The sequence below is a fragment of the Adelges cooleyi genome, unplaced genomic scaffold, assembly GCF_023614345.1.
Source record: "Adelges cooleyi isolate 19-005CV unplaced genomic scaffold, UGA_ACOO_1.1 ACOO_flye_CR_arks_rails_tigmint_CR_PRNA_33, whole genome shotgun sequence".
NCBI classification, from domain to species: Eukaryota; Metazoa; Arthropoda; class Insecta; order Hemiptera; family Adelgidae; genus Adelges; species Adelges cooleyi.
In genome coordinates, this window is record NW_026096002.1 from 805,140 (window position 1) to 832,974 (window position 27,835).

The following is a 27,835-nucleotide window of genomic DNA, read 5'->3' on the forward strand; positions in this document are numbered from 1 at the left end:
AACACATAAAAAAAAATTTACATATTTTTCAATATAAAATTACAATGCTTTATACCTTTTTAAAAATAGTCTTTTTAGTTCCAAAATTCTGTGGAATATTCTTTTAACTTAATGCTACCAATAAACATAGGTAAACCAAAAAAAATATCATAAAGGGATTTAAGTCTGAAAAATAGAATCAGGTTTGCTTAAACTGGTTTGAACCTACTATCGACAGGTTTGCATAGAAGCGTTTAATGAACAGTGATTTTCACACTTAGCATGAACATAGAACATTTATGTATTTTAAAGGGAGGACGGCCAAAGAAATATCTCTCCCACAAAATTTTCTTTAGCCGCCTTCCCTTGAAAATATATAAATGATCTACGTTCATGCTAGGTGTGTATGTGAAAATAAATAGTTATCTGAAACTGGTTATCGACCAGTCAACAATTTTAGTATATTATTCTCAATTTAAAAAGTTAATCAAATATGTACGTGACCTTTTAAGTTTCAAAAATTGACAAAATAAAAAGTAAGTTGGGATGAGGTAAAACCAAAAAATAATTGTGAAAAATTGAGGACACATTGTATAAAAAAAATATGAAAAAAATAATTTTAATTTCATATTTAATGAGATATTGAGTAGTACACGATAAGTGGATCACGCTGTATCTATATATAGCTGAGGATGATAGTTCATATGCAGGAATTTACCATGGTCTATAATTTATTTTTCTTCTAGTTTTTGATTATTTCGATATTTTATTCAAACACAATTAGTTGCCAGAGCAGTATGTTGAGAGCAGATAATACATTTTATGTAATTGTACACATTGTTTTCAACATTATGTTATATTGTGGTACGATGTCTGACTGATCAGCTAAATCTATATGTATAATAAAGCCAGTACAGTGGAATTGTAGGGACGGGGAGGTTACAGTGATAAAATTACTCTCAAATAAACAATTCGATTTGAATCTGTGGTCAGTAGGTTCAAACCAAGCATAGTATAAACCAGCACACTAAGAAAGTTGTATAAGTAAATAGTAGTAGTAAGTTAATTTTGGGTAGGGGAAAGGCACAAGACATATTCCTGTTCCAATATGTTTTCTTCAAGAGAAAGATGGTACTGATTTTTTTACTTTTCTTTTAGAATTTACTTCGAGTTCTGAATTTAATATACCAAATTTGCGGTTGGTAGTAGTGTTGTTGCAGAAAATAACAATTATCAATTTAAGTGGAGATAGTCCATATTAATATTAACCATACTGAAAACAAATTATTAAAAAATTTAAATAACTTTCTTAGATATTTAAATAATTATATGGTAAATAATCAAATATTACTATACACATATATTAGTTATAATTATACAAGTAAGTAAATAGTAGTGGTAAGTTTGTTGAGGGCAGGGAAAGAGCACAAGAGATATTTATGTTACAATGTGTTTCCTTCAAGCGAAAGATGATACTTGTTATTTTACTTTTCGTTTTGAATTTACATCGAGTTCTTAGGCTATCAGAATTAATACATAGACCGGGTTTAATGTAGCCGAAGAAATTCCACCTTGACATTATTGGTAGGCTTCTACACCCGTGTATTTTCTATCGATAATAACTCTAAATTAGTAGAATATTACACAAATCTGGATTTTTTATAAACCTATGTATTTTTCATGGCTTATATGGTCTGAAGTAATTTATTTTTGGTGTTAAGTAAAAACAAGTTTATTTATTAATGCCCTTCAAGAAGCATATTATGATTAGTGTATTAAATTGGATAATTTGGTATCGCCTTTATAATAGTATTTGCTGGGTTTGGTTTTTGTTTTAACCGATAGATTTGAACACAAGAAGCTTTATATTTTTTTTAGTTTAAAACGAAAACACGATATTATTTGAACAATTCACATGTAAATATTTTTCCGGGTTACAACTTAGATTGTACTTTGACTAAGAGACCTCTGTCCCTCGGAATATGCCTTGTTATTTGTAAGGTAGATTGATAAATCATTATAGCCATACAAGAGCCGCAATTTACTTAGATAACAATTTATTAAGTTGTGTTTTCTGATTTATCAAGCTAGCTTCTAAATAACAAGGCATATTCCGAAGGGCAAAAACCTCCAATCTAAGTTGTAATACACGAGCAGAAAAATATTTTACACGTGCATTGTTCAAGTAATAACGTGTTTTCATGTTGTACTACAAAAATTTGAAGGTTAACTGTGTACGAATTTATCGGTTTGAAAAAAACAAAGAGCAGGAAATTTTATACTATCAGCAACACAGTTTGTAAAAGCGATACTAAATTATCCAATTTAATATACCATACATAATATTATGCTTATTCATGGGGTACTATCAAATAAGCTTGTTAGAACTTATCGCCAATTATATATTATTTCAAACCATGTACAAATACATAGTTTTAGAAAAATCCAGATATGTATATTGTTCTGATGGCTAAGGATTAACTGATTTTGTTCTTGTAAAAAAAAAAAAATTACAACATGATAAAGTTAATTTATGCTTATACAAACAAGAACGATTTGCTTAAAACTTCCCAAAAGTCCTAACTCATAACTTCAACATGTCTTTATCAGTTTTTTTTTATCTGTGACTTCTGGAGTTAACTTACAAACAAGAATATTCCCTTCCCCCCAATCTATATAATATAAAATTTTAAAAGTTTAAAACTCATCCCGATTTTGGAGAATTTATATCTTTACAAAGAGATTTAAACCCAAAATTAAAAATGTACTACAATCGTGCATCAAACAAGTATTGAATAATGTCTACTAGTTTTCAAAATAATTGTCATTTTACACATTTCAGAGTACTGTACTGCACCAAAAGATTTAAGCAGCACACTTATAAGACTTAGAAGATATGTGAAAGGTAATTCAGACAGAGAATAAACAAGTTTTATAGTAATGTTTAATTAACACTTTCCCTCTACAAGATAAAAATGTATACCAAAAATTAAAATTTGTCTTAAATTTTACAACTATTCTAATAAGTTATATAATATAAACAATACATTTTTATTTTTCCCTTTAGAAACCGTATTCCAAACGTATCTTAGCATGTGTTGTCAAATTGCCATCTGGACACGTAGGAAGCGGCGTGCTATTATTTGCGACGCTCGGCTCGCATACCGACGCGGATGAATACCCCTGCTCGAAATCATCTGGCCATCGGTGTTCCAACGGTATTTCTTCATTACCGTACTCGTTGTTTTGATTTGTTGGCACTTGTGTGTCAACTCTGGTTTTTTTCCATCGTATTACAATGAAACATGAGCAGCCCGCTATTCTTATACATATTATGCCTGCTGCCAAGACATAATTAATTATAGGTTGTATTCGACGGTGTTTAGCTCGCAGTTGTTCGTCGAACTGTTCTCTCAATTGTTTAACTGACTTCCCAATGGTCGGTAAATCATTAAATTGATTAGTGTTTGTGATTCGCCTTGCATCTACTACTGGAATTACATTTTCATTAGTAAATAAAGTTAGGTCAATTGTCATACTTGTAGTGGGCACAAAGTCTGTATAGTTTTTTGTGATCCCCAATGCAGCCGGTATCAACAGATCGTACGATGCGTATGCTTTGCATGTTTCGGGTAGTGATAAGGCGCCAACGTCGTTTATGGTATGAGCGATGGACTCCTTTTTCCCGTCGCAAGCGATTACAAGCGGTTCTTCGGTCGTTGCGTACAGCCATTGGTTCTTCAGTTGCAATTTGTGAAATAACGTTGTTTCCAGTTGGAAGTACATCATTTCACAATTTTCTGGTAAGTCTTTTGAGTTTTGGAACAACTGTACTTCGCACGGTACTTTATTCTTACGTGGGTGGATCGCCTTGGTTTCAGGGCACAACATAAATGTTTTTGATTTTTTACATCTTAAAATATCTAGATCATTCAAAATACTATAATATTCATGTGTTTTACTTATTGCTACAAAATTATAGTTAGGTTGAATATAGACAAAAATATTATTAATAGTTTTTACAGGAAAAGGTACAATATTATATAATGTTAGTTCTTGTTCATATGTTAATGGTAATTTGATTAAAAACACCATTCTACCATCAGCGTGGTATATCGTGATTTCCGATAATTTTAATAATTCATATATACCTGTTAACCCTAAGTCAATTGGCAAATCCGTTCCACTGGGTAAAGAAATTTTTATATCTTTAAATTGTTCCAAAAGTTCTTTTGGTGATAATATGTTAGGACGAATCAATCCTATTTTTGCATAGTTAATTATTTCTGATAAAGTAAATAATTCCAAAATATTTATCTGTTAACCAATTTTTTTTTTTTTTTTTTAATTTTAACTTTTTTGTTAACTTTTAAACTTCCAGGGCTGACGGATTATCCAATTACCATAAATAATGCCCCAACAATTGTCTTATATGAATTATTAATTACTAATTATCAAAACTTGATATATCATGCTGACTTACAAATAATCCATGATTTTTTCCTTCTGACGCTGGATGCCTTATTATCTTCTTTGCCTTAACTGGATTCTTGACTCTTCTGTAGATGGACGTCTCCACTTGCAGTTGAATCACTGAGGACTCTTGGACTTCCTCTAAAAATCCGACTTCTGACACCAATTTACGTACTGCACCAAAAGATTTAAGCAGCACACTTATAAGACTTAGAAGATATGTGAAAGGTAATTCAGACAGAGAATAAACAAGTTTTATAGTAATGTTTAATTAACACTTTTAAACACAATAATAACTCAAGACAATACTTATAATAGTGACACAGAGTATCAATTAGATCACTGAGTATACCAATTAAGTACTGAGGTCTCTAGCTTAATAACTAATGCCCTTTTATATTAAACTAAACAATGGTTAGTCCTACTACTACTCAATAATAATAACAATAGTCAATAACGATAACGCGTGATTGGGCTATTGGCCAACACGCGTGGCTACAAACAAGTAAAAGTATTACAACATCTATATGGCAATAATAATAAGACTAATAATAACAAACAATAGTATTGGGATTATTACAGTACCTACGTTTAATATAGAGTTGTTTTCGATAGAATTTACACTCGTGTATATTCTATATATAGAGGCCTCTAAATGAATCTACTGTGATTTACCACATAGTTATTTAAGTATCTAAGAAACTTGTTTAAATTGTTTAATCATTTGCTTTCAGTATGGTTAAAATTGATATGGACTATCTCCACTTAAATTGATAATTGTTATGGTCTGCAACAACACTACTGCCAACCGAAAATTTGGTATATTAAATTCATGTAGTCAATCAGTCTAAACCAATTTCATCAATACATTGCCGCATGTTGAGACGTATTCAATTTTCAGTAAATTTATAGCAGTTTTATTCTAAGGTATAATTTATAAGATCACCAGTTTTCAATACTTCAGTTAACTGCAATTAATTCATCATTTATTAAATATTATTTTTTTTTTAGTTACTGTGGCACACTATTGCCGGTAACGGTTTTTTATTAAGTCAGTAAGAAGAATAAGATAAATTCACAAATTCAAAACAAATATCAGTCAACTATACATTTAGTTATTCAGCTAAAAATTTAATTTAATAAAATAATTTAAAAATACTTTATAATTTTAAAAGTGACATAAAGTTTTTAAACTTTAAGTATTTAAACACACATATACTTAGCATATCTATATGTATTTTAATAATTATTAAATACTTATTGTTCCTACTTAAAACATGGGATAATAAAGAATACGATAAATTTCTAGAAGGAAGAAATATATAAATAGTTAGCCCAACTAAATGATTACAGGAACAAATGTGAATTAGTTATTTCAACTACAAATTTATTGTGACCCTTTTATTAAAGACATACTTTTGGACATACTAGTTGAACATACTTTGTATTTTAGGTCAAGTTACCTATTTACTTAAATTTATAGCTCTCACAAGGTACATTTAGTGCCTTATATATTTTGTTATATGAATGAGTTTCTTTTTAAGAAACTTATTCATCAATGATCTCTGACTTGAGGCTCTGTATAATAATATATTTAACATTTTGACTTATTTGGTTCTAATAATATCGGAAACATTTTAAATATTTTATACAATGCTAAACAAAGTTGTTTTTTTAGTAGATATATAATTTACCCGTCTCTGGTGTTTTTTGGAAACATGAACGGTCTGTTATTATACAAATAACATTGCCATTTGCGTCGTAGTATAATACAACTGTTTCTATGAAGCTTGAATAATATTTTTTAAATATGGTATTACTTAAAATATGGACTAATATACGGACACGATCAATTTTTAGCGGGAGTAAGTAAATAAATACTTTGCCCAATTAAATGATTATAGGAACAAATGTGAATTAGTTATTTCAGTATCAAATTTATTGTGACCTTTTAATAACCAGATATTTAATTGGACCTACTTTGTATTTTAGGAGGAGTTACTTATTTACTTAAATTATTAGCTCTCACCTGGTACATTTTGTGCCTTATATATTTTGTTTTGTTTTTTTCTTTTTAAGTTTCTACTTAAGAAAATTATTCATCAATGATATCTGACTTGAGGCTATGTATAATACTATGTTTAACATTTTGACTTATTTGGTCCTAGTAATATCAGGCATATTTGAAATATTGGACAATTTTTTCATACAACGCTAACCAAAATTGTTCTTTGCTAGCGAAATATTTTATCCGCCTCTGTTGTTTATTAGAAACATGAACGTTCTGTTTTTTACAAATAACATTGCCTTTGCGTCATACTTTAATAAAACTGTTTCTATATAGTTTGAATAACATTTGTTAAATAATATATATTATATCCATTTAGGTTTTATTCGAAACATAATAGTTTCTAAAATACTTAATTGTTAATGTTTTTAAAAAGGAAAACTAAAAGTTACAATTATTAAAAAAAATATATTTAATGTACTTAATGAATGATCTGTTTATGTTGAAATAAAATATATTTTATATAGGTATTTTTACAATTGATTTTTGTACCATCCTCCAACACAGAAAATATTACATATTTAAGAAAAAATGTAATAGTTAAAAAAATAAAATTCTATAAAAAAAACCAAAAAGAGTTAGTCTATATAAAATTTGAAATAGACATTCTTTTTCGATTTAAAATATTATGTAGGATTAGTTTTCGTACCCTGCATTGTTCTTATTTCAATCACAGTGAATCCAAACCTGTAGAAATACAAGGAAAGGATTTAGAAGCAGTAACAAATAGTTGGAATAGATTATATGAAAAAATACAACTTTACTTATTCGGTAATTATTTATTTTTTTGATAGACCTGACATGATACAGAAATAGGCTTATAGCATTACGTACTTACTGTACAAAAAAGTATTATGTAAAATAAATTATTGAAAAAATCCTAAGATGGTTGATTTCCCCTCAGCTTAAATATATGTATAATATTTTTTAATTTCTGATTTTATAGTGTATATAGTGATAATAATATAATAAACTCTAATATATTATGTAAGGAACAGAATAAGGAAGCCAGTGTTTTTCTGATATTAGGTTAGTGTGTGGGTGCAGTTTGATGATGTCCGTGTTGTAAGTAATCCTCGAGTGTTTTGATTGGCCATAAGAGTCTATTGTCCATGTACCACCGATTTTCCTGAGTGTATTTTCAGTAGCAGAACAACATATAAAGGTACATGTACGGCTACTTGAGTCAATGTTAACTTCATTTATGTATGATGTTGGCAATTGTGTACTCAAGTATATTCCTATCAAACGACAATTAGGTAATAGAGAGGTAATATTATTCGCATATACGTGGTACAACTAACTTTTTGTACAACCACATATTATTGTTGAACCTCAACAAATGTACTTTTTCTATACTTCAAATCCCGAAGAATTTATTACACATTAACACTGTAGTCTCACTTTCTGCCCCTCTTTCCCCAACAAAAAGTTGAATTTATTACAATTCTTTTTTGACACAAAAAATATAATAAATAAAATTAAGCAAAGATCAACTCTAAAACAAGCTTTAAAGGCTATTTATAATTATCAAACTAATCGTACATACCACCCAAATAATCTCCTGGCATATCAATTCCTGTAACAAACACATCAAACATCAAATTATTCTGCTGTTAATAAGTCCCGGTTTATATATTTTATACATAACATCCACTAGGTCAATTAGATCAATATTAATTAATGCGCAGTATTATTGTATAAATGTAAATTTATATTGTATAACGATTTTTAAACAAACGGTTTAAATTTTATTTCGAATGATTTTTTAAAATCTTAAACATAAAACATATATAGTTTTTTTTTTATTTAAAAATACATTCTTTTTTATATTTACCAAATTTACTCTCTATGTCTTGAATCATTTTGTCGAATAAATCATCATAGACTTCTAAAATTTAAAACAAAATACATTTTAATGTAACCACATATATTTTATTATTGAGACCGATATATCATATTGGTATTTGTCAATAGGACATACTATTATTCTCAAAGTAATTATAAATAAGAAACATGCAATAAGTATAATAAATATATAATATATGAAAAAAGGATTTTATTTTGCATTAGGTGAACTGGAAGTTAATACAAAAATCTCGTGTGCATAAAGAATATTAAACAACTGTTTGGAAACGCTTCCATAAAGTGCAATGAAATGTATTACCTGTTCTTCTCATGAGAATTTCTGTATATTCAATACGATGAGAGTCTCTTTGGCGAATTCAATAGGAATGAAATATTAGAAATAATTTTATCAAATTTAACAAAATGTATTACCCGGTACAGCTGTCAAAAAATGAATATGGCCTGAAATTAACATTAAATTAATAAATGATATTGAATTGAATTTGCTATAGTGAATTAGTAGTTATAACATTATTTATATATAAATTATAAGGCAAAAGTCAAAGTAGAAAAACTATATTATATAGACTAGTTGATGTATTTTATGCGATGAGAATAAAATATATTAATCAAACGAGGTTGATAGAGCTTACATCAGTATTTTTTCATAAAGCTTCTATTCAAATTTCGGTAAAAAATATAATAATTATAAAACTAATCAGTTGCATAAAGTGAACATGAGATGAAGTTTTTATATAATTTTCAAATATATTTTTCTACTGTTATCTTGATGTTTTTTATTATTATTATAACTATGATTACGGAAATTTTGGTAGGTCAGGTCATTATTGACATTATCAACCATTGTCTCTATTAGATACTCCAATCCATCTAGAATAAACAAATGAAGATTTATGCTATACTAAAATATTAAAATTAAATTAAATTAGGTAATACAAAGCTTCTTTATATATTAGCATAATATTTAAAACATTATATCTTACTTGCTTCAGATCTAGCTCCTACAGTTAAATCATTCTTTTCATAAGCAAGTTTGATGCCAATAGCTGTGACACAATTTTAAAAATATGTATAAAAACAGTAAATTTTAAAAACTTACAAAACATTTTTTTTTTAAATTAAAAAACTTGTAATGTGAACTAATTCCATATAACGATCTGTAAAAAAGTGTAATATTGATTTTTTTCAAATTTAACTTCTTTAAGTTTATAACTGTGATAATAAAATAATTATCATAAGGTGCCAAAACTTCCATAAAGAATAAAAATATTAATAAACAGTAGAGTTTCATTTTTATCTGCGAATAATAATAAATAAAAACACATATATTAGTCACAGTTACCTCCGGTTTAGAGATGAGAAGGTTATAATTTTGCGAGGCCGTTTTAATGGGTTATGAATACATATATATGTATTAACATTTTTCTACTTGACCCACAATATTTCCTAGACCGCTAACTGATTTTTTTGTATAGAAGATAGAAATCAAACTAGAAAAGTTGATTATTTGGCCAAATATACAGTAATTTCACTACACTGAGGATTGACAGAAATAAAAATGATTCTCTTGACTATTTAAATTGCATAGTATAAAACTTAGGTTACACTATTCAAAATTGAAATTAGGGGAACAAGCCCCGCTCGTAATTAGTTTGGAAGTTACAGACTTTTAAAGTTGGAATCAGGTTGACGAGGAATCCGATCATAATCGAGACGAAGTACCCGGCGGGCGCGGGTAGACGTGCGGTGCCGGGCGAGCGCGTATGTCGATATCGGCCAACTTTAAAAGTCTGTAACTTCTTAACTAGGTGCGAGCGGGGCAAAATATTTACATATTCGTATTCGGCATGCAAAATACTAGTAATTAAAAAAAAAACTGAAAAAAGGGTGTCCGGTAAAGTAGACTTATTCCGAAGATAACATTTTAGAGAGAATGTCAAATCCGTTTTAAAATAATATCCTTATAAATATAGTTATTACCGTTATAAAAAATTTTAACATATATTTTCAAACAATATACTATGATGTATTGAAATGATGAAATTTTATAAATCGTTTTCTTATACAAACACTGTGACACGAGAATTTTATGTATAGAGAGAGTTCGTCCAAGTCAAAAAAGGATTATTTATCAAAATTATATAGATTTTCTGTGTACAAAATTGTTTTTAAAGTTTTGTTTTAAAATCGTTAAAATTAAAAACTTATAAACGTGCAAACATTTCTCATTATTTTAACTTAATTTTTAAAGGGAATATTAGAGTTTTTTTTGAACATTTTTCTTCACTTAACCTTGTCAGACCCCCGGGTTAATATAGTGTACCTACTTTAAATAAATAAATAAATAAATGTATTAATCTATAGTAACATCCATTTAGACCTAGGCTACACTATAGTGTACTAGCAAGAACTTTACAAGATAATTCTAAAACTTTTTTAAAAATATTTTGTACGTTTTATATAGATTACAATAAAACATAAAACTGATAAAAAAAATGTTTTATAACAAAAAATGTTGCTGAGCCTGATAAGGTTGAGACTAATTTTTTTTAACGATGAACAAAAAAACTAAATACGCGGATAATGACAACCTATTTTTTATATAATATTTATATTAAATTTTAAATGTGTATGCAAGTATCAAACAACTAATAAATTATAAATGCTTTTTACAAAATCTAATAAGAAAATAGATTTTTCCAACATTTTAGCATTAATATGTGGTTTTATAATAAATATAGGCGTTTATTTTCTAGACCGTAGCTACGCTCTTATAAATATAGAAATAATTATTTGCAAATTTCTGTAATCCGATTTTAATTTTTTTTTGTGGGTTTATTTTCAATTTTTTTTTTATTTGGAAAAAACTGACTAATATTTTTCTTAAAAATTAAGTAAAAGTAAAAAAAAAATTGTTTTTAATTTTTAATTAACGGTTAAAAAAAATAAAAAATAAAATTGTTAACTTATATGAATTTAGTTCCCTACAAAGTTTTTTTTTTCATCTTTGTACTGCTCAAACTTTTTAAGTTATGATCATAAAAAATCCTTATTACTGTTTTATAACGCTATATAATTAATTATTTAAGAGTTTAATAGAAATACTTACTTAAATTGTAGAGTTGGTAAGAGGTTGTTGAACAACAATCGACTTGTTCAGCTTTTGAAACTAAATGCACTGATTGCGACTTATAGTTGCGCTTATACTTCGACCAGAAAAAACAGAGTTCTAATAGGCTTTTGTAGTGTAACTATGTTAATTTATTTATACAACAGATTCATTTTTTTTTAGCGAATTATCATGTAAGCGGAGTTTAGACTATTTTATTCTAAACACTACTCCTAAATAACTACGATTTTACAAAAACTGTTTCAACGGTTACAAATATTGAAATTCGAATTAATTCTAACGGTATTGAAATACTAAAATTCGAATAACGTAAATTATATAATGATGTGTTATAATTAATTAGAATTGACTAATCATTTCCTGAAATAAATTATAACAAAGTGCCTTATGTTATGTCAGAAATTGTTCAGACTTAAACGCCAAAACAGTTCACGAAATTGCCATAATTTTTTATTATAATGTACATTGGTGCATTTTTAGATAAAACGTGTGTACAATAAGTAAACAGATGAACAAAATTATTATGTACTTACAAAAAAGTGTATTATTTGGTTATTGACAAAGTCAGCCGACGGTTCATTTTCCGTCAGCTTAAGTTTATGAAAATGTTTTACAATTTCTAATTTTTTAACGTATATAGAGATAATAATAAGATAAATTACAATATATTATGTAATGAACAGGGTACAGATGCCAGTGTTTAACTAACGCCTAGCAGCCCAACTCATCTCAAAACTAGCTCGGGGTACGGATGGAGCTCGTTGACGTTCAAGTCGTAACAGTCTCTCAAGTGATTCCGCATCATCGGTCCTGTACATCTTTATGGCTTCATTTTTATCCGTTAAGATACAAGTACGGGTAGTTGTGTTAATTTGAATTTCTTTTATGTATGATTGTGAATCTTGTGAGCTCAAGTATAATCCTAGCAAACGACACTTCCGTAATAAAGAGGCATTATTCTCTACAGCTTGCACAGATCCTGATCAAAAATTAAAACATTTTTTTTAAATTTACTAATATTCGCTTACCAGTTACTTTTCTTTGTGGTGCAAGACAAAACTGTTTTATTTGTTAATACGATGTGATAAAAAAAGAATACAATAATTTTTATAATATATAGAGTAGCGGTTCTTTACCCACGGTCGGAAACCGTGACAACTTATACATGTCTGGTCAATTGTTCACATATCTTATCAGTAGAATACACTTTGGACAAATTTTTTTCCAACCTTATATTCCCATATTATATTATATTATCATGCCCAAAAAAAGTGCGTATATAATATATGTATGCATATTTTATAAATCTATAGTATTTTGAACTGATTAAATTATTATCTTGTATTTTTACTCTTATGTCTTTATAGAAGTACAACAAAATGATAATGATAATGTGATAATATTATCGTTGTAATATAATCATACTTTATAATGCAAATAGGGGTTTAGATAATGTACAGTCTACTGATAAGATATTTGAACGAATGACGGTTATACTAGGTGACATTTGTTTCCGAGCAAGTAGATAAAGAATCGATTATTCACATAATATAAAAAAAAGTTTTTCAGCCGAGTCTGCAACCACGAAAGAGCATTTTCATGTCTCGTTGAAGTACCGAATAAATTTAGATAAGTTGTGAAATTATAATTAAAAAAAAAAATTACATGGAGCTTCCAGTTACAGCATAAGTCCAAGAAGATTAAAAAATTATTTACAATCAAGTTTCTGGCTAAAATTGTAATGTTTATTATCTGGCCAAAAGTAAATTAACATAGAGAATTTAACTATTTCGAATTTATTATCTAGTTCTAATTTGAACGTTGAACGTACAGCATATCTCAAATCTCTTATCTTATATATCTTACCCCTATCCCCTACCCACTATCTTCCGTCCCAATCACTAATCCCATACCCATTCCCACCCCTATCTCCCACCCCTATGTCCTGTCCCCAACCCAAACCCTATCCCACCTCCACCCCTTATCTTCTACCCCTATTTCCACCTCCAACCCATCTACGTGTGGTAACGCTCTTTTGGTAATGATTTTTTCGTTACGCTTTTTTTCGGTTATTTGCCAGAGCTAATTCAACCCCTTTCCCATTCCCACCTCATCTTCAACCCCATTTCTTTTTTGGTAACGCTCTTGTGGTAACGCTTTTTTCGGTTATGTGCCAGAGCTAAGACAAATGTCAAAAAAGTGGAGCGAACGTTATTTATGTCTGATTATCAAAAACAGTATTACCGATAGGGGTCAATATAATTATTAATAGCAGATAAACCAAAAAATATTCATTTTAAATTCAAATCTTTATTAAGTCATAACAAACGAACAGATAGTTGAAAATTAGAAGCTCAAACGCTAAAATTGTTTTAAAAATGTTGTCTACAGATTTATAAAATTAAAAACATAAGTTTTCATTTAAAAAAACCAAATGCTATATGCTTGTTTAACATATAAGGGTTGAAGATAAGAATATTCTAAATATTGGAAAATTTAGTAAAATATGTACCTAAAAGTTTAGGAAAAAAAAATTTTTCAAAATATTCATATTTTCCGAGAAAAGGAGTGTCCTACGTTAGTTGGATCACTCTGTATATATTTATATATAAATTATAGAGCCGCAAGGGCACTCTCCTAGGGTGAAGAGTTTAACGACCCCACATACCCTAGTTGCGTTGGGCCCCTTAATAATGGAGTTTTAGAGCGGGGTTAATCTCACTACCCTTTAAAAAAAAATCTATAATTTTAGAGCAACAAAAGCCTCGGAACGTGGAGCTTACGGATTTATGTATTGGAACGTTATCAATGTATAGGACTGGAACTTTGACGACAATTATATCGTGTCTTAATTGATACAGATTGGATATAACGGTAGTTCAAGATTAAGTTGGGACAGATCTGGTAGTATAGGTCACAAGGAAATACAATTTTTTACAGTGGCGGAGAAAAACATGAAAGGGAAGTTTTACCAAGTGTTGTCAAGTTTTAACCAATTAGTTATAGAATGTGGTATGTGGAGTTTAAATGCAGATGGTTTGGCATGGGAAAAAAAAGAATACAACTCATAAAAATAGTAAAAAGAATAACGTGCGAATATTTGTTGAAAAAGCAGATGAAGTTAAATAAGGATTTAAACGTAAATCATCAATGATTGAAGGAAAAAATGGAATGTTATTAACCGAAAACGGAAAAATAGCAGACGAGTTAAAAAAATATTTAATGCCCTGTTAAACCAACATAGTGAAAATACTATTATAGAAGAATGCGACTCAGAAGAGCAAAACATAGAACCATCAAGAACAGAGGTAGAAGTTGGTTTGAAAATGCTCAAAAACGGAAAGGCGGCTGGAGAGGATGAAATTATTTTTTAATGCCTCAAAAAAGGAGGACAACAATTAACTAATCAGATACACAATTTCATTATTAAAGTATCGGAACATGATTAAATACCATGCCCGTGGCTTATATCTGTTTTATGTCCAGTTTTTAAAATAGTAGACCCTATGGATTGTACAAATTATAGGGGAATCTTGATCTTGTCCTGTCTTAAATTCTACTCAGGCAAGTAGTTGTTGAAGCAATGGGCCCAAATGGCCTATAAAACGCATCGAAGAAGAAGAATACTTATATATATATGTATAAAAATATTTGACGGTATTCAAAAACCATACAACTTAATATAACAATATTTACCTAGTAAACGACGTCGAATTATACTTTGTAAAGCTTTAAAAACGATTTTTCTTCTCTTATTTGTAAAGGAAATCAGTTCATCGGTACCTATGAAAATGATTATTAAATGACCCGTGTTGCGAAGAAATCATAAAAATAAACAATATTTTAGTCGCTATTTATACATAATTGTTGCATTGCATTTGAAAGAATTGTGGTATAAATAACTTTTTGTCCAACCACTTATAAGCGTCGATACTCAACAAATCTATTCTTTGTATACTTGGAATTCAAAGAATATAATTCACATCAATAGTGTAGCCAACTTTAGGTTGATGAGGTGAAATAATATTCATTTTTCTATTTAATTTACAAACATATCGTTCAAAATATCACCTTAAATTGTTACTAAGTCTCACTCTCCCTCCCTCTTTCCTCGAAAAAATTCGAATTTTTTAAAATTATTATAATATGATATACAAAATAAATAAATCAAATCACATATGAAGCAATTATCAACTCTAAATAGAGGCTGTTAACTATCAAAAAATCGTAATTACATCTTCCATATGCTTCTATTGTAATTTCTGTAACAAATACATTAAAATATTATTAAGCAGTTAATAAATCCCAGTTGACATATTTTATACATATCATTCACTCTATAACTGAAACTAAGAATACCAATATTAATAAATGCAAAATATTATTTTATATTCTATAATAATAAAAATAAATGTTTTTAATTCTTATTCAAATGTTTTTTAATAGCTTAAATATTAAACATAATATATAGCAATTTGACTTTAAGTTATAAACCGTAACTACAAAAATATGTAACTATTTTTTTTAAATTTTATATTTACTTGTTATTGCTTTTATGTCATCTAGCATTATTTCGAGGAAACGATTGGCTCCTAAAACAAAAGAAACTTTAATATACATTCGTATTTTTTATGATTGAAACCGATATGTCATATTAGTATTTTTCAATTGGTGCATATGACTATTCTCAAAGTATTTCTTAATCAATTAATATTAAATATAAAATGGGGATTTTACTTTGTATAGTTATTAGATTTGCTTCTTCTAAAATTTAAACAAAAATCTTGTGTGAATAAAGAATAAAAAAACTGTTGTGTAAAAACGCTTCCATAAAGTGCAAAAAAGTGTATTACCTTCTGAATTTTCGATAAGTGCCCTTTTCTCTGAAATTGATAACACATAAATCAATTATATTACGTTTAATTTGCTATTCTATTATAAACATTAAGACGAATTTCAAGGTAGAAAAATCATGTGTATTAGTAACTTGGATAAAATATACTCTACTGTATATTCAATACGATAAAATTCTCTTTCGAATATTCAATTGGAATGAAATATTAGAAATTTTATTATAAAATTCAACAAAAATTGTTACCCGGTACAGCGATCAAAAAATTAATTTTGCCTGAAATTAACATTATATAGATTAATGATATTGCATTGGATTTGGTATAGTAAATTATTACATTTTATAATTATAAATTAAAAGACGAGGTCACATTAGAAACAAATTATATTATATAGACTAGGGAGTCCTTTTGGAATGACTGAATTGATGCAGTTTAGGGGATGAGAATAAAATATATTTAGATTTCGGTGAAAAATATAATAATTATTACACTTTTCAATTGCATAAAGATAAACTTGACATGCATTTTTTTTATATGATTTTCAAATATTTTTTTCTACTCTTGTCTTTATTTTTTTTATTAATAATATACTTATAATTACGGAAATCTTGGTAGTTAAGATCATCATTGATATCATCAACCATTGCCTCAATTAGATACTCCAATGCATCTAGAATAAACAAATGAAGATTTTTGCTATACCAAAATATTAAAATTAAATTAAACTAGGTACCATAAAAATGTTTATAATAATTTTAAACCCGACTATTTCTCCGTCGATTAGAATATTAGAAATCGCTAATTTATATATTATATTGCTATGTACACTGTTCTAAATAGCCGGTCCACTTTTCTTAACTATTGATAAAAACTATAGTTTTAAATTTACTGATAACCTGACTATTAGGTACATATAACAAATCGTCTATATATATTAGTGTATTATTTTTAATATAATATCTTACTTGCATCAGTTCCATCTACTAAAGTTAAATCATTTTTTTCAGAAGCAATCTCCATGTAATGAGCTATGGTACGTAAATTAAAAAATATGTTTAAAAAACAGTGGATTTCAAAAACTCAAAAACATTTATTTATTAAATGAAATTATTACTGACTTGTAATGTAAACAATATCCATAAACGTTGCTGTAAAAAAGTGAAATATTAAATTTCAAATTTTAACTACCTTAAGTTGATAAACGTGAAAATAAAATAATTACTATAATCAGTTGCCAAAATATCCACGAAGAAAAAAGATATTAATACACAGAAGACGTACATTTTTTTCTACGAAAAACAAATAACAAATAAAAAACATTTTGTACTAAATACTGTTTGTTCTGGTTTAAAGGTGTGAAGGTTATGGCTTTACGAGACAGTTTTAGGATGATAAATAAATTAATAAATATATATATATATATACAAGCTGCCCGTGTGCCCTGCTTCGTACGGGTTAAGAAATACAATTGAAACATTGTACTCACAAATTATACAAATTATTAGTTATTATTATGATTATATTTTATTATCAAACTCCAATTCCATCACCATCTGTATCCCTATCCCCATCCCTATGGAAAATATGGTGCACGAGTTAATGCCCGATTGGTTTGTTGTCACTTTCAAATTTACTGTTTCGTTTTCATCAACAATAGTGTCGATTAATTTAACAGACAACAGATCACCTGGCAACAACTGTTGTAGCTGAAAGTTAATTTCGTCAACATAAACATCTTTTTGCTGTCAAAGTAGTACGTTTACCGAGACAATTATGATCCAAGTAATTATTCAGTATATCCGGGAAGACACTCTCAATTAATTACATTCTGTGCTGTTCACGCACCACTCTTGTTCTCAATCTTTGTTGACATATCAGCTGATTAGCTGTCAGCTGTGATATTTGTTCAAATTGCGCCATCTATTGGAATAAACTTTCACTAAAATCTTAATCTCTCAAGTTGGACCAAATTGCACACGGTAAAAAATTTATATATATATAAATTTTTTACCAGACCCATAATATTTCCTAGATCGTTAAACTGATTTTTTTGTAAGGTAATAATCTAACTTGAACGATACTTTATTTGGACAAAATTATAGCTATTTCACTGATAGACAAAAATAAAAACGATTCTGTTAACTATTTAAATTGTAATTTAACAATTAAGAAAAAAACGAAAAACGAGGATGATGAAAATATTTTTTTTTTATATATATAATCCCGAAAAAAAATCATCCTCTAGAAAGTTCAGATAACTTTTTCTTAATTTAAAACGTATATCTAAGAGGTATTACAAACTTTAATTAATTTTAATCGTGTTTTGATTAATAAACACTAATAGTTCTACTAAGAGCTTTACGTTTAGTGAAAAATCCGGAGTTTCATCGACGAACAAAACACATTCAGACGCGGTATCATTTTATTCGAGAGAAGAACGTGGAAGGTCAATTTCAACTTCAGTATATTGACATGCAGAATCAGGTTACAGACATCCTAACTAAACCATTGGCAAAACAACGATTTGAGATGTTACGGTCAGCAATGGGAGTCAGTCAGTTGAAAGAGAAAGTCGACCTATAGAAATTATTTACTGAGGGAGGTTGTTGAAATATTTAATAAATAATTTATATTTTATTCATCTTAGAATGTAAGTGCTCATTAATATTGTTTAGATAAACATCTATTCATAATAAGAAATATATTATAGCGTAATTTATATAATATAAGTTATTATTAAAGTAATTCCCGTGTAAATTGACTTCAATTGTAGTATTGCATTGTATACAATTTTTGTTCTAGAATATTCTTTTGGTTTTATATTAAAGGGAGATCCGGGGATATCTTATTTACTCATTTTTTTTATAATGTTTGTGTAAGCCAACTGTGTATAACAAGTCTTTATTTATTACTATACAACTTGTGTTAATTTTTATATTATCCAAATCCACTCCAACACTCAAATTCCAACAATTGTTAGCAACTTTATAATGATTTCTATCTTTTTAACGATAATTTATTTTCTACAAAGGTATTAAAATCGCATACTGAATAGATATATATACATAAAACTGGAATGCCATTATTTAAGACCTTAATCTAGTCATGGTAGCCTTAAATACCGGTATAGTGATTTGAACAGAATTTAATAAAGCAACATCATTTTTAAAATTTGCATATTTTCAATAAAAAAGGAACATTTGAAAATCATTTTCTTCGCTTTTTTTTTGCATGAAATAACTTGAGGCGGAAATCCATCTATGTCCAATACACTTGTTATGGCATTTTTTTTTTTTTTTTTTATAGTTTTGTTCAGTTGAATCATTATTATTTAGAAGTCAACACTAACTTAAAAAAAAATATTCTTTAACTACTATTAGTGTGATCTAGCCCTTGGTTTGATACCAAATGAATCATGAAATTTCTATTCAATAGTTGGTACAGAAATAGAGGATTTTATTAATTATATATTAAGATATATGCATTAAAAATAATGTATTATAATATTATGTAATATGCCAATTTATTCGGTAGCAATAATTAAACTTTCATAATATAAAATATTAGCTATACTGTAACGGACTAAGCTCTCCAAGCACATGTGTAATTGACCTTCTGAAGAACTTGAGCTCATGAGATCTATTATTTCTAGACAATCCTACCAAAAAGACCTTTTTTTATGAATTTAGAGGAATTAATTGTTTAATCAACCGACTCGATATTATATGCCAGTGGATACAAACGTATAAGGCAAGTAAGCCTACCTTTTATAATTATAACATAATTATTATTATATAGAATGTCTGTAACAGAGTCCGCCGCCTACAATCGATTATTAAGTAATGGCTATCAGTCTCTTACAACTTACATAAATAGTGTTCATTCAAATTAAAAAATAATGTTTTGCAATATTAGTTATAGGTATTAGGTGTATAGTTACTTAGATAGTGATTAATAAACTGATAAGAAAAATATGTGAAATATGTTGAAATTTCATTTTTGGCGATTACAGAAAAATATTAAAAATAAAAAAACTGTACGTGTGTATTATGCTAAATTAAGTTCCCTGCAAAGTTATATTTTTTTATCTTGGTTGAATACGCAAATCTACTTTATTGAGATATTATGAAAACGATTTTAAAAACTGCCCTTTTTCAATACACATCCTTTAGAACAATTCAATCCAAATATCGACAAAAACCAAAATCTATTATAGAATTCTCTCCAAAATGTGGATTGTGTAAAACGATTAAGAATTGATAAAAAAATAACTAGCAACAAAAAGTCCTTATTGCTGATTTTAACACCATTACTTTTGACTCATTAGGTTAATGTCTTTTTTTTAATTTTACCGAAATTACAATTATTATAGTTTAATAGAAATACTTACTTAAATTGTGGAGTTGGTAAGAGGTTCTAGGACAACAATCGACTTTTTCAGCTTTTAAAACTAAATGTTCTACTTGCGAATTATCGATGGGCTTATACTTCAACCAGAAAATCAGAATTCTAATAGATTTTTGCAGTGTAACTGTGTTCGTTTATTTACACAAATGCTTAATTTGCTTAGACTCGATGCGGAGCTGAGAAGTTATTGTATTTACTTAATATTATGTGTTTTTTGTTTTGCCTGTACTCGCGGTATCATAACAAATATCGAGAAATACACCAAAAACAATAACATATTTTTTAACAGAAATCTACAACACTTTATACCTTATTTAAAAAAGTCTTTATAATTCTAAAATTTTTTGGAATAATCTTAAAACATAATGCTGCCCATAAATATTGATAAACTAAAAAAACGATCATAAACTCGTCCCTCTCAAAAGCAAATAAGGGATAACAGTTTTAGGGATTTAGGTTTGAAAATTAGAATTAGATCGGACTAAACTGGTTTAAATGTACTATCTACAGATTCGCATAGAAGCGTTTAATTAAAAGTGATTTTATCAGATATCGTAACACAGTTTAACATTAGTTTGAAAACTATGTGATCAATTTCATAAAATATATTATCTACTCCCAACATACTGCATTTTCTACTAATGGTTTTTTAATTTATCGTTTTTAGATATAATAATTCCTATATACCTGTGCCTCCGTCCCCACTATGCCCCAATCACACTGTACTGGGGTTATTATTGTTATTTTTTCAACAATATCATAAAATTACATCACATAGAATTTCAATTCATTTAGGTTGAAATTAGAGTTTAAATATTTATATACAAAACAATGTAAAGAGGTGAATGTTTTTGAGGTCATAACGTTGCTTTTTCTCTAAAATATCGTCAAACATAAAAGTTACAGCTTTTCAACATAGCCATAAACTAACTTTTTTAAGGATTGTGTATTTATTTATGGTTTACTTTCCAAATAATAATGTATTATTATGCTATAATTGTTAATTGTCGTGGCCATTTCAACACCCAAATTAATTGTATGAATTAAAAAAATAATATTATACAACAATTGATAAAAATATCTAATTTTCACTTGTACTATATAAAAAGTATAGCACCTCCATGCTCTCAGATGGCACCTTCAAATATTTATGTAAGCCTAGGACCTAGATAAAAATTATATTTAGAGAAGAAATGTGAAAGCGATTGTCTGAATGGTAATTTTCCAAATACAGTGTTATAAATTCAAGCGGCAAGGTCATGAGGACATATCATTTGGTTTTAAACTGGTTTACCTGAACGTCTAGTTGCACCGCTGCAAACAATAAAGATGTGATCATGATTTCTCAAAACTGTAATATGTTAAACCATACTAAGGAGCACCTCGTCATTTATTAGACAGTCGTAGGGTCATGTATATCGAGATAGGGTTTTTAAACGGTGTAAACTCGGATGAAATAATCGATAAGGTGGCTAATAAAAGTAAAATGGTATCAATATTGTTATTTTTTTTTTATATACTAGTTGATTTGTATTATTAAAATTGTTAACGTTTCTCATACTAAACTTTCAATTTTTAAGTTAAGGGCTGTAATATAACGGAGCGAAGCGAGCAAATTTCAGGCATCCCCTTTAAAATATTTTCCTAAAAAACTACCTATCAGCTCCTTAAATTGGAGAGAGGGGAAGCTCTAGGAAACTTCAGGCCATTTAAAAACTCTTAGAACTCCCTGAGAATTTTGTCAAATTTAAAAATGTTACCCAGGGCTATGCCTTTATGAAGTTTATCAAGAGTATAAGAAAATTGAATTTAACATATTTTATTATATTTAATTATATTTAGGTCGAATAGTATTCACTGTTAAATTTTGGTTTTGTGTTAAGTTAGTCCTTGTTTTTGTGTTCAAGACTCAGCTATACCGTGCAGTGTACACAATCACCCAATGTTTTCACTAGCTATGCTTAACAAAAAAATCCAATAACAAAATACGATGTAGGGATCGGTTGCAATCAACTGTATACATACAATTTTTTTTAATTTTTTTTTGTACTTACGATATCACCCAAGCCACTAAACTGATTTTTTCGTGTAGCAATTTTATAAAGCAGAAATCAATTAAACAGAAAATAATATAAATAAAACACCCCCTTCCCTTTAAAAACCGAGAAACACATAAAAAAAAATTTACATATTTTTCAATATAAAATTACAATGCTTTCTAGCTTTTTAATAAAGTAGATTACAACATTAATCTAAAAATAACATTTTTATGCGCCTTAAAAAGTATAAAATAACCCTCGGGGGTCTTGATAACCAAATAGGACAGGTGAACTAAAAAAACGTAGGACGCATCTTTCTACTTAGATATTAAAACCTAAGCTTTCATGTTAATGCTAATAAATGCATTAGGTTGTCTCTCATAATGCTGTCTCTCTAACCGAACGGATCAGAAAGTGATAGTATGACTTTAACTTTGACCATAAATTTCATTGCAAATTGAAAAGACTTAATTGCTATTCTCTCCAAAGTTTGTTTTATGTAGGTTGCTTCAATTTTTTTGTTAACTACTTACTTGCTTAACATTTAAAGTAATGTGGTGCTCAAATTTACATGACATGTCATTAAGTATTATTTTATTTAGAAGAGAAAAGAGGATGTGCATGAATTATGAGTTAAAGTAGTTATTAATGAGAAGAGAATGTTATTATATATTCAGACGTGTAAGTAGTAAAGATGCGCCCCATGTTTTTCTAATTGACCTGTCCTATTTGGTTATCAAGACCCCCGAGGGTTTTTTTATACTTTTTAAGGCGCATAAAAACGTTATTTTTAGATTAATTTTTTTATCTACTTAAGTTATTTTGTTCTTTTTCGTTTTCGTATGAACGTATCTATATATTTAAATGTTCAATGCTATATATTGAATATACATATTATTATACATATATTTTACGTATAAATAATATTATTACAATATTATATAATAAAATCAGTCCATTTCGTTTGTAAGCGGTGATTACATTAGAAAAGGCTGCATGGTCAGAAGGATTATCATAAGAAATAGTAATCAATTTAAAAGCTTATAATTTTAGATTTATTACTGTATAAATTATCATAAAAGTTGTAAGAAAATGCAAAAAAGTGTAATGATGGGAACGGGTTTGGACCTGGTACCGCTCACTTCTGAGCACCGTTCACGCTCAAACGCACCACGCATAATTTTTGCTGGCGGGTGAAAAAAAAATCTTTTTGAATTATAAGATTCCCCCCGGAACTACGGACAAGAAATCAACCCCATTTTAACCCCAATTTAATACACTAATCATAATATGCTTCTTGAAGGGAATTAATAAATAAACTTGTTTTTACTTAACACCAAAAATAAATTACATCAAACCATATAAAGCCATGTACAAATACATAGGTTTATAAAAAGCCCAGATATGTGTAATATTCTAGTAATTTAGAGTTGTTTTCGATAGAAAATACACAGGAAACACATTGTAATACGAATATGTCTTGTGCCCTTTCCCTGCCCGCAACTAACTTACTACTACTATTTACTAACTTGTATAATTATAACAAATATATGTGTATATTTATATTTGTTGATTTACCATATAACTATTTAAGTATCCAAGTAACTTATTTAAATTTTTTTTCCATTTGTTTTCAGTATGGTTAATATTAATATGGACTATCTCCACTTACAGTGATAATTGTTATTGTCTGCAACACTACTACCAACCGCAAGTTTGGTGTATTAAATTATTGTAGTCAATCAGTCTAAACCAATTCCATCAATACATTATCGAATGTTGAGTTGTAGTCAATTTTCAGTAAATTCATAGCTGTAATATTCTAAGGTATAATATATATTCTAAGGTATAATATATATTGTAAGGTATAATATATAAGATCATCAATTTTCAATAATTTAGTTAGTTGCTATAAATTCGTCATTCGATAATTATTATTATTACTTTTTTTTAGTTACTGTGGAACACTATTGCCGATAACTGTTTTCCATTTAGGCAGTAAGAAGAATGAGATAGATTCACAAATTCAAAACAAATAACAGTCAATTATACATTTAGTTATTCAGCTAAAAATTTAATTCAATAAAATAATTTAAAAATACTTTATCATTTTAAAAGTGACATAACACTTTTAAACTTTAAGTAATTAAACACACATATACTTTATATATCTATATGTATTATATATTTTATTTATTGTTTATTGGTCATACTTAAGATACGGGATAATATTATTATTACATATAACATTGCCTTTGCGCCATACATTAATAAAACTGTTTATATATATATATTAAATAACATTTGTTAAATAATATATACTATATCCATTTAGGTTTTATTCGAAACATAATAGTTTTCAAATTACTTTAGCGTTTATAATCCATACGTGGATACTTCTATATCTTTAATCTACTTAACAACAGAATAAAATTATAGTGTTGTCAACAATATACACTTATATGATACAAGCATACATAAATATAGGATATAATATATTTACATAAAAAAAACCAAATATATATTCGAGTATATATCTAATACCAACGCATCGGTAAACGGAAAGATTTTGCTGACGCTATGATAATAATGTCTGGTACATTGGAGTTCATTTAAAATGAACATTGCGATTTATAATTCCGTTCAAAAACATTTCCTGCAATAATTTAGAGCAAAGTGCCTTATTTTAATTTTGTTTAATCTAAAACAAAGGCCAGACCTTTAAGTTGTTTAACGATCTTGAATTAATTGATTTGACGGCTTTTTTTATGAGCAATAGTTTAGTTAAGTGTCATGCTAATCAATTTATTGTGTTGGATAGTATTATCATGTTGGTTGTGTATTTAACGGCCTGGTTTCCCTAGTACTATGTAGAAAATATTATTGGAACATTACCTAATTATAACTTATTTAATTTAACAGTTTTTCGGTCTTTTTAATGTACAAACAACAACTGCAAGGCTGTATTTAATGTAAATAATGTAAAACGCGTGCGAAGATACGCACTTGTACCGAAATACGTCTCTCTTACTTTAATATTTGTACAGACAAGCTTTTATACTTAAACTAATCGCCGTAAGTTTAATATATACAATAAATTATTTTTTTTTATCTTGATTTTTAATGAGTAGGGATGAACTTCCCTAAAAATTGATAGTTTTTGAGTTTCAAAAATGATTAATGAAGGCCCAAAAAGAAATCTTAAGGGAAAGAATCCCTTAAGTAAAATAATTAGAGAAGGTACCAACGTAATTAATAATTCAAAACTTGTAATTGAGGAAAAAAAATAGGTTTTATCAGAGTTTAAATCCTTAGTTGCCGAAGTTATAAGGTTTACCAAAAATTCACAAACCAGGAAACACTATGAGATCTATTGTATCAAATATCAATGCTCCAAGTTATAGTTTATCTAAATATTTAGTTAAAGTTTTTTCATCTTTAAAGAACTTTGATAGTTTTTCAGTTAAGAACAACATCAAGAACACAAGAAGTTCACAAGCAAACTAATTACAAAATCCAAACAAACGACAGGCTGATATCTTTCGACGTGGTAGCTCTATTTCCAAGTATCTCCATAGACATAACAATAGGGTTTTTAATATGTTGGTTAAATAATTTAAATATAGAAATAGATAAAATTAATGAATTAATAAATTTAACAAAATGATGTATGAGTCAAAATGTATTTCAGTTTCAGAATAGGTTCTTTGCCCAAACTGAAGGCACAGTGATGGGCAATCCATTAAAACCTTTTTTAGCGGAAGTTTTCATGAGTAGGTTATAAACAAATATTAAGAATAGTAATAATTTTCCGAAGGTATGGTTTAGTTATGTAGATGACATTTTTGCTATAGTAGAGAAAGATTTCAGTATTGATGTTTTTCTTCAAGATATAAATTCTCATTATCCTTCTATTACATTAACGCATGAAAAAGAAATCGATGGAAAGTTGCCTTTCCTTGATTTACTAATTAAAAGAATGGACAATAATTTAGGTTTTGAGCTTTACCGTAAGAAAACGCACACATTTAGGCACATTCCGAAAATTTCAAATCACAGTTGGCAACATAAAATGACGGCATTTAATAGTATGGTTTTCAGGTTAGTCAACATTCCTATGTTAAAAAATGATTTTGATAAAGAACTTAATTTAATAACTGAAATAGCTAAATTTAATAAGTATGATGCAAATATGATTTTTAGATTAGTTAACAAGCATAAATGGTCAAGGGAAGTTAGAACAGCCAGTACGCTTAGTAGGAGGGACAATGAACAAATTATAAGATCGGGTGTGGTTTATTTTCCAGGTATTTCAAGGGGGTTAACAAACATTTTTAAAAATTACGGGATAACTCTAGCTGCATCAAAAAGTAATAACTTAAAATCTTTATTAGGTAGTACCAAAGATAAAATAGGAGAAGAGGAAAAATCCAGGATTTATAAAATACAATGTGAAGAATGCGATAAATGCTATTTAGGTCAGACAAAACGAAATATTGGGGTTAGGTTTAAACACATAAGGAACATTAAAAACCAGGAAGTACACAAATCTCCTGTTGCGGAACATTTATTGGTTACTAACCATAGCACCAAATCTGTAAAATTACTAAAAAATGTAAATAACTCTAAAGAACTTAATATTAGGGAAGCAATAGAAATGTTGAAAAATAGGAAAAATTTGTTAAACTGGGACTTAAGTCCATTACAAAACACTTTATTAAAATTTATAAAACGTGTTGAATATGAGTCATCATTTCCGGTATGACGACGCTGTATAGGTATAGAGGTAGATGTTCGCTCGTAATCGGTCTCAGTCTGTCGTGAGCGCTAAAGATGATAACATTGTTGCCGAAATACGACGTATTCGCTGAGAGTATATAATTTTTATGGTTAAGGGTTTTTATTACTATTTTATTATATATAACCATAAATGCTTAAGTTTTTTTTTTTTTCTAGGGATGAACTTTTTAGAACGATACCGATTCGCTATAATACAAAGTATCAAACCACGTTTTGA

The 27,835-nt window shown here is 28.1% G+C and overlaps 4 protein-coding genes and 1 long non-coding RNA gene across 13 annotated transcripts in view; 1 reads left to right on the top strand and 4 right to left on the bottom strand.

Annotated features, from left to right (window-relative positions):
* The window catches only part of LOC126840022 (uncharacterized), a 57,054-nt gene extending 36,178 nt beyond the window's left edge, over window positions 1–20,876 (bottom strand). Inside the window, exon 1 of the mRNA XM_050575510.1 lies at window positions 20,763–20,876. The gene's annotated coding sequence lies outside the window, so the exon portion shown is untranslated. The remainder of the gene's footprint in view (window positions 1–20,762) is intronic.
* The window catches only part of LOC126840016 (uncharacterized), a 94,736-nt gene that overhangs the window by 21,684 nt on the left and 45,217 nt on the right, over window positions 1–27,835 (bottom strand). The window contains exon 1 of one of the 2 annotated variants that reach the window (XM_050575502.1): window positions 11,499–11,522. The exons of the other annotated variant lie outside the window; for it this stretch is intronic. The gene's annotated coding sequence lies outside the window, so the exon portion shown is untranslated. Of the gene's footprint in view, window positions 1–11,498; window positions 11,523–27,835 lie in introns of those variants that run through there. 2 annotated transcript variants of the gene reach the window in all.
* On the bottom strand, window positions 2,888–4,803 carry LOC126840011 (uncharacterized). Of its 2 annotated transcripts, none has more exons than XM_050575492.1 (2): window positions 4,463–4,803; window positions 2,888–3,849 (listed from the first exon to the last, which is right to left on the bottom strand). In XM_050575492.1, exon 2 carries the CDS (start codon window positions 3,766–3,768, stop codon window positions 3,043–3,045), a length of 726 nt encoding a protein of 241 aa, XP_050431449.1. In that variant the 5' UTR covers window positions 3,769–3,849; window positions 4,463–4,803; the 3' UTR covers window positions 2,888–3,042. The 2 variants fall into 2 exon arrangements, with proteins under 2 accessions (XP_050431449.1, XP_050431448.1); XM_050575491.1 differs by having other exon boundaries at window positions 2,888–3,902.
* Window positions 3,119–27,835, top strand: part of LOC126840023 (uncharacterized) — a 73,713-nt gene continuing 48,996 nt past the window's right edge. Inside the window, exons 1-5 of one of the 7 annotated variants that reach the window (XR_007686012.1) lie at window positions 3,333–3,782; window positions 4,545–4,680; window positions 5,187–5,379; window positions 6,134–6,317; window positions 7,550–8,257. This is a non-coding gene — a long non-coding RNA (uncharacterized LOC126840023). Of the gene's footprint in view, window positions 3,783–4,544; window positions 4,681–5,186; window positions 5,380–5,463; window positions 5,643–6,133; window positions 6,318–7,549; window positions 8,258–12,202; window positions 15,871–18,716; window positions 19,207–27,835 lie in introns of those variants that run through there. The other 6 variants (XR_007686010.1, XR_007686013.1, XR_007686009.1 and 3 more) reach the window with 6 other exon arrangements.
* Window positions 11,903–17,036, bottom strand: LOC126840019 (uncharacterized). Its single transcript, XM_050575508.1, has 8 exons — window positions 16,974–17,036; window positions 16,618–16,647; window positions 16,373–16,402; window positions 16,257–16,283; window positions 16,061–16,111; window positions 15,755–15,781; window positions 15,216–15,302; window positions 11,903–12,498 (listed from the first exon to the last, which is right to left on the bottom strand). Exons 1-8 carry the CDS (start codon window positions 17,014–17,016, stop codon window positions 12,224–12,226), a joined length of 570 nt encoding a protein of 189 aa, XP_050431465.1. The 5' UTR covers window positions 17,017–17,036; the 3' UTR covers window positions 11,903–12,223.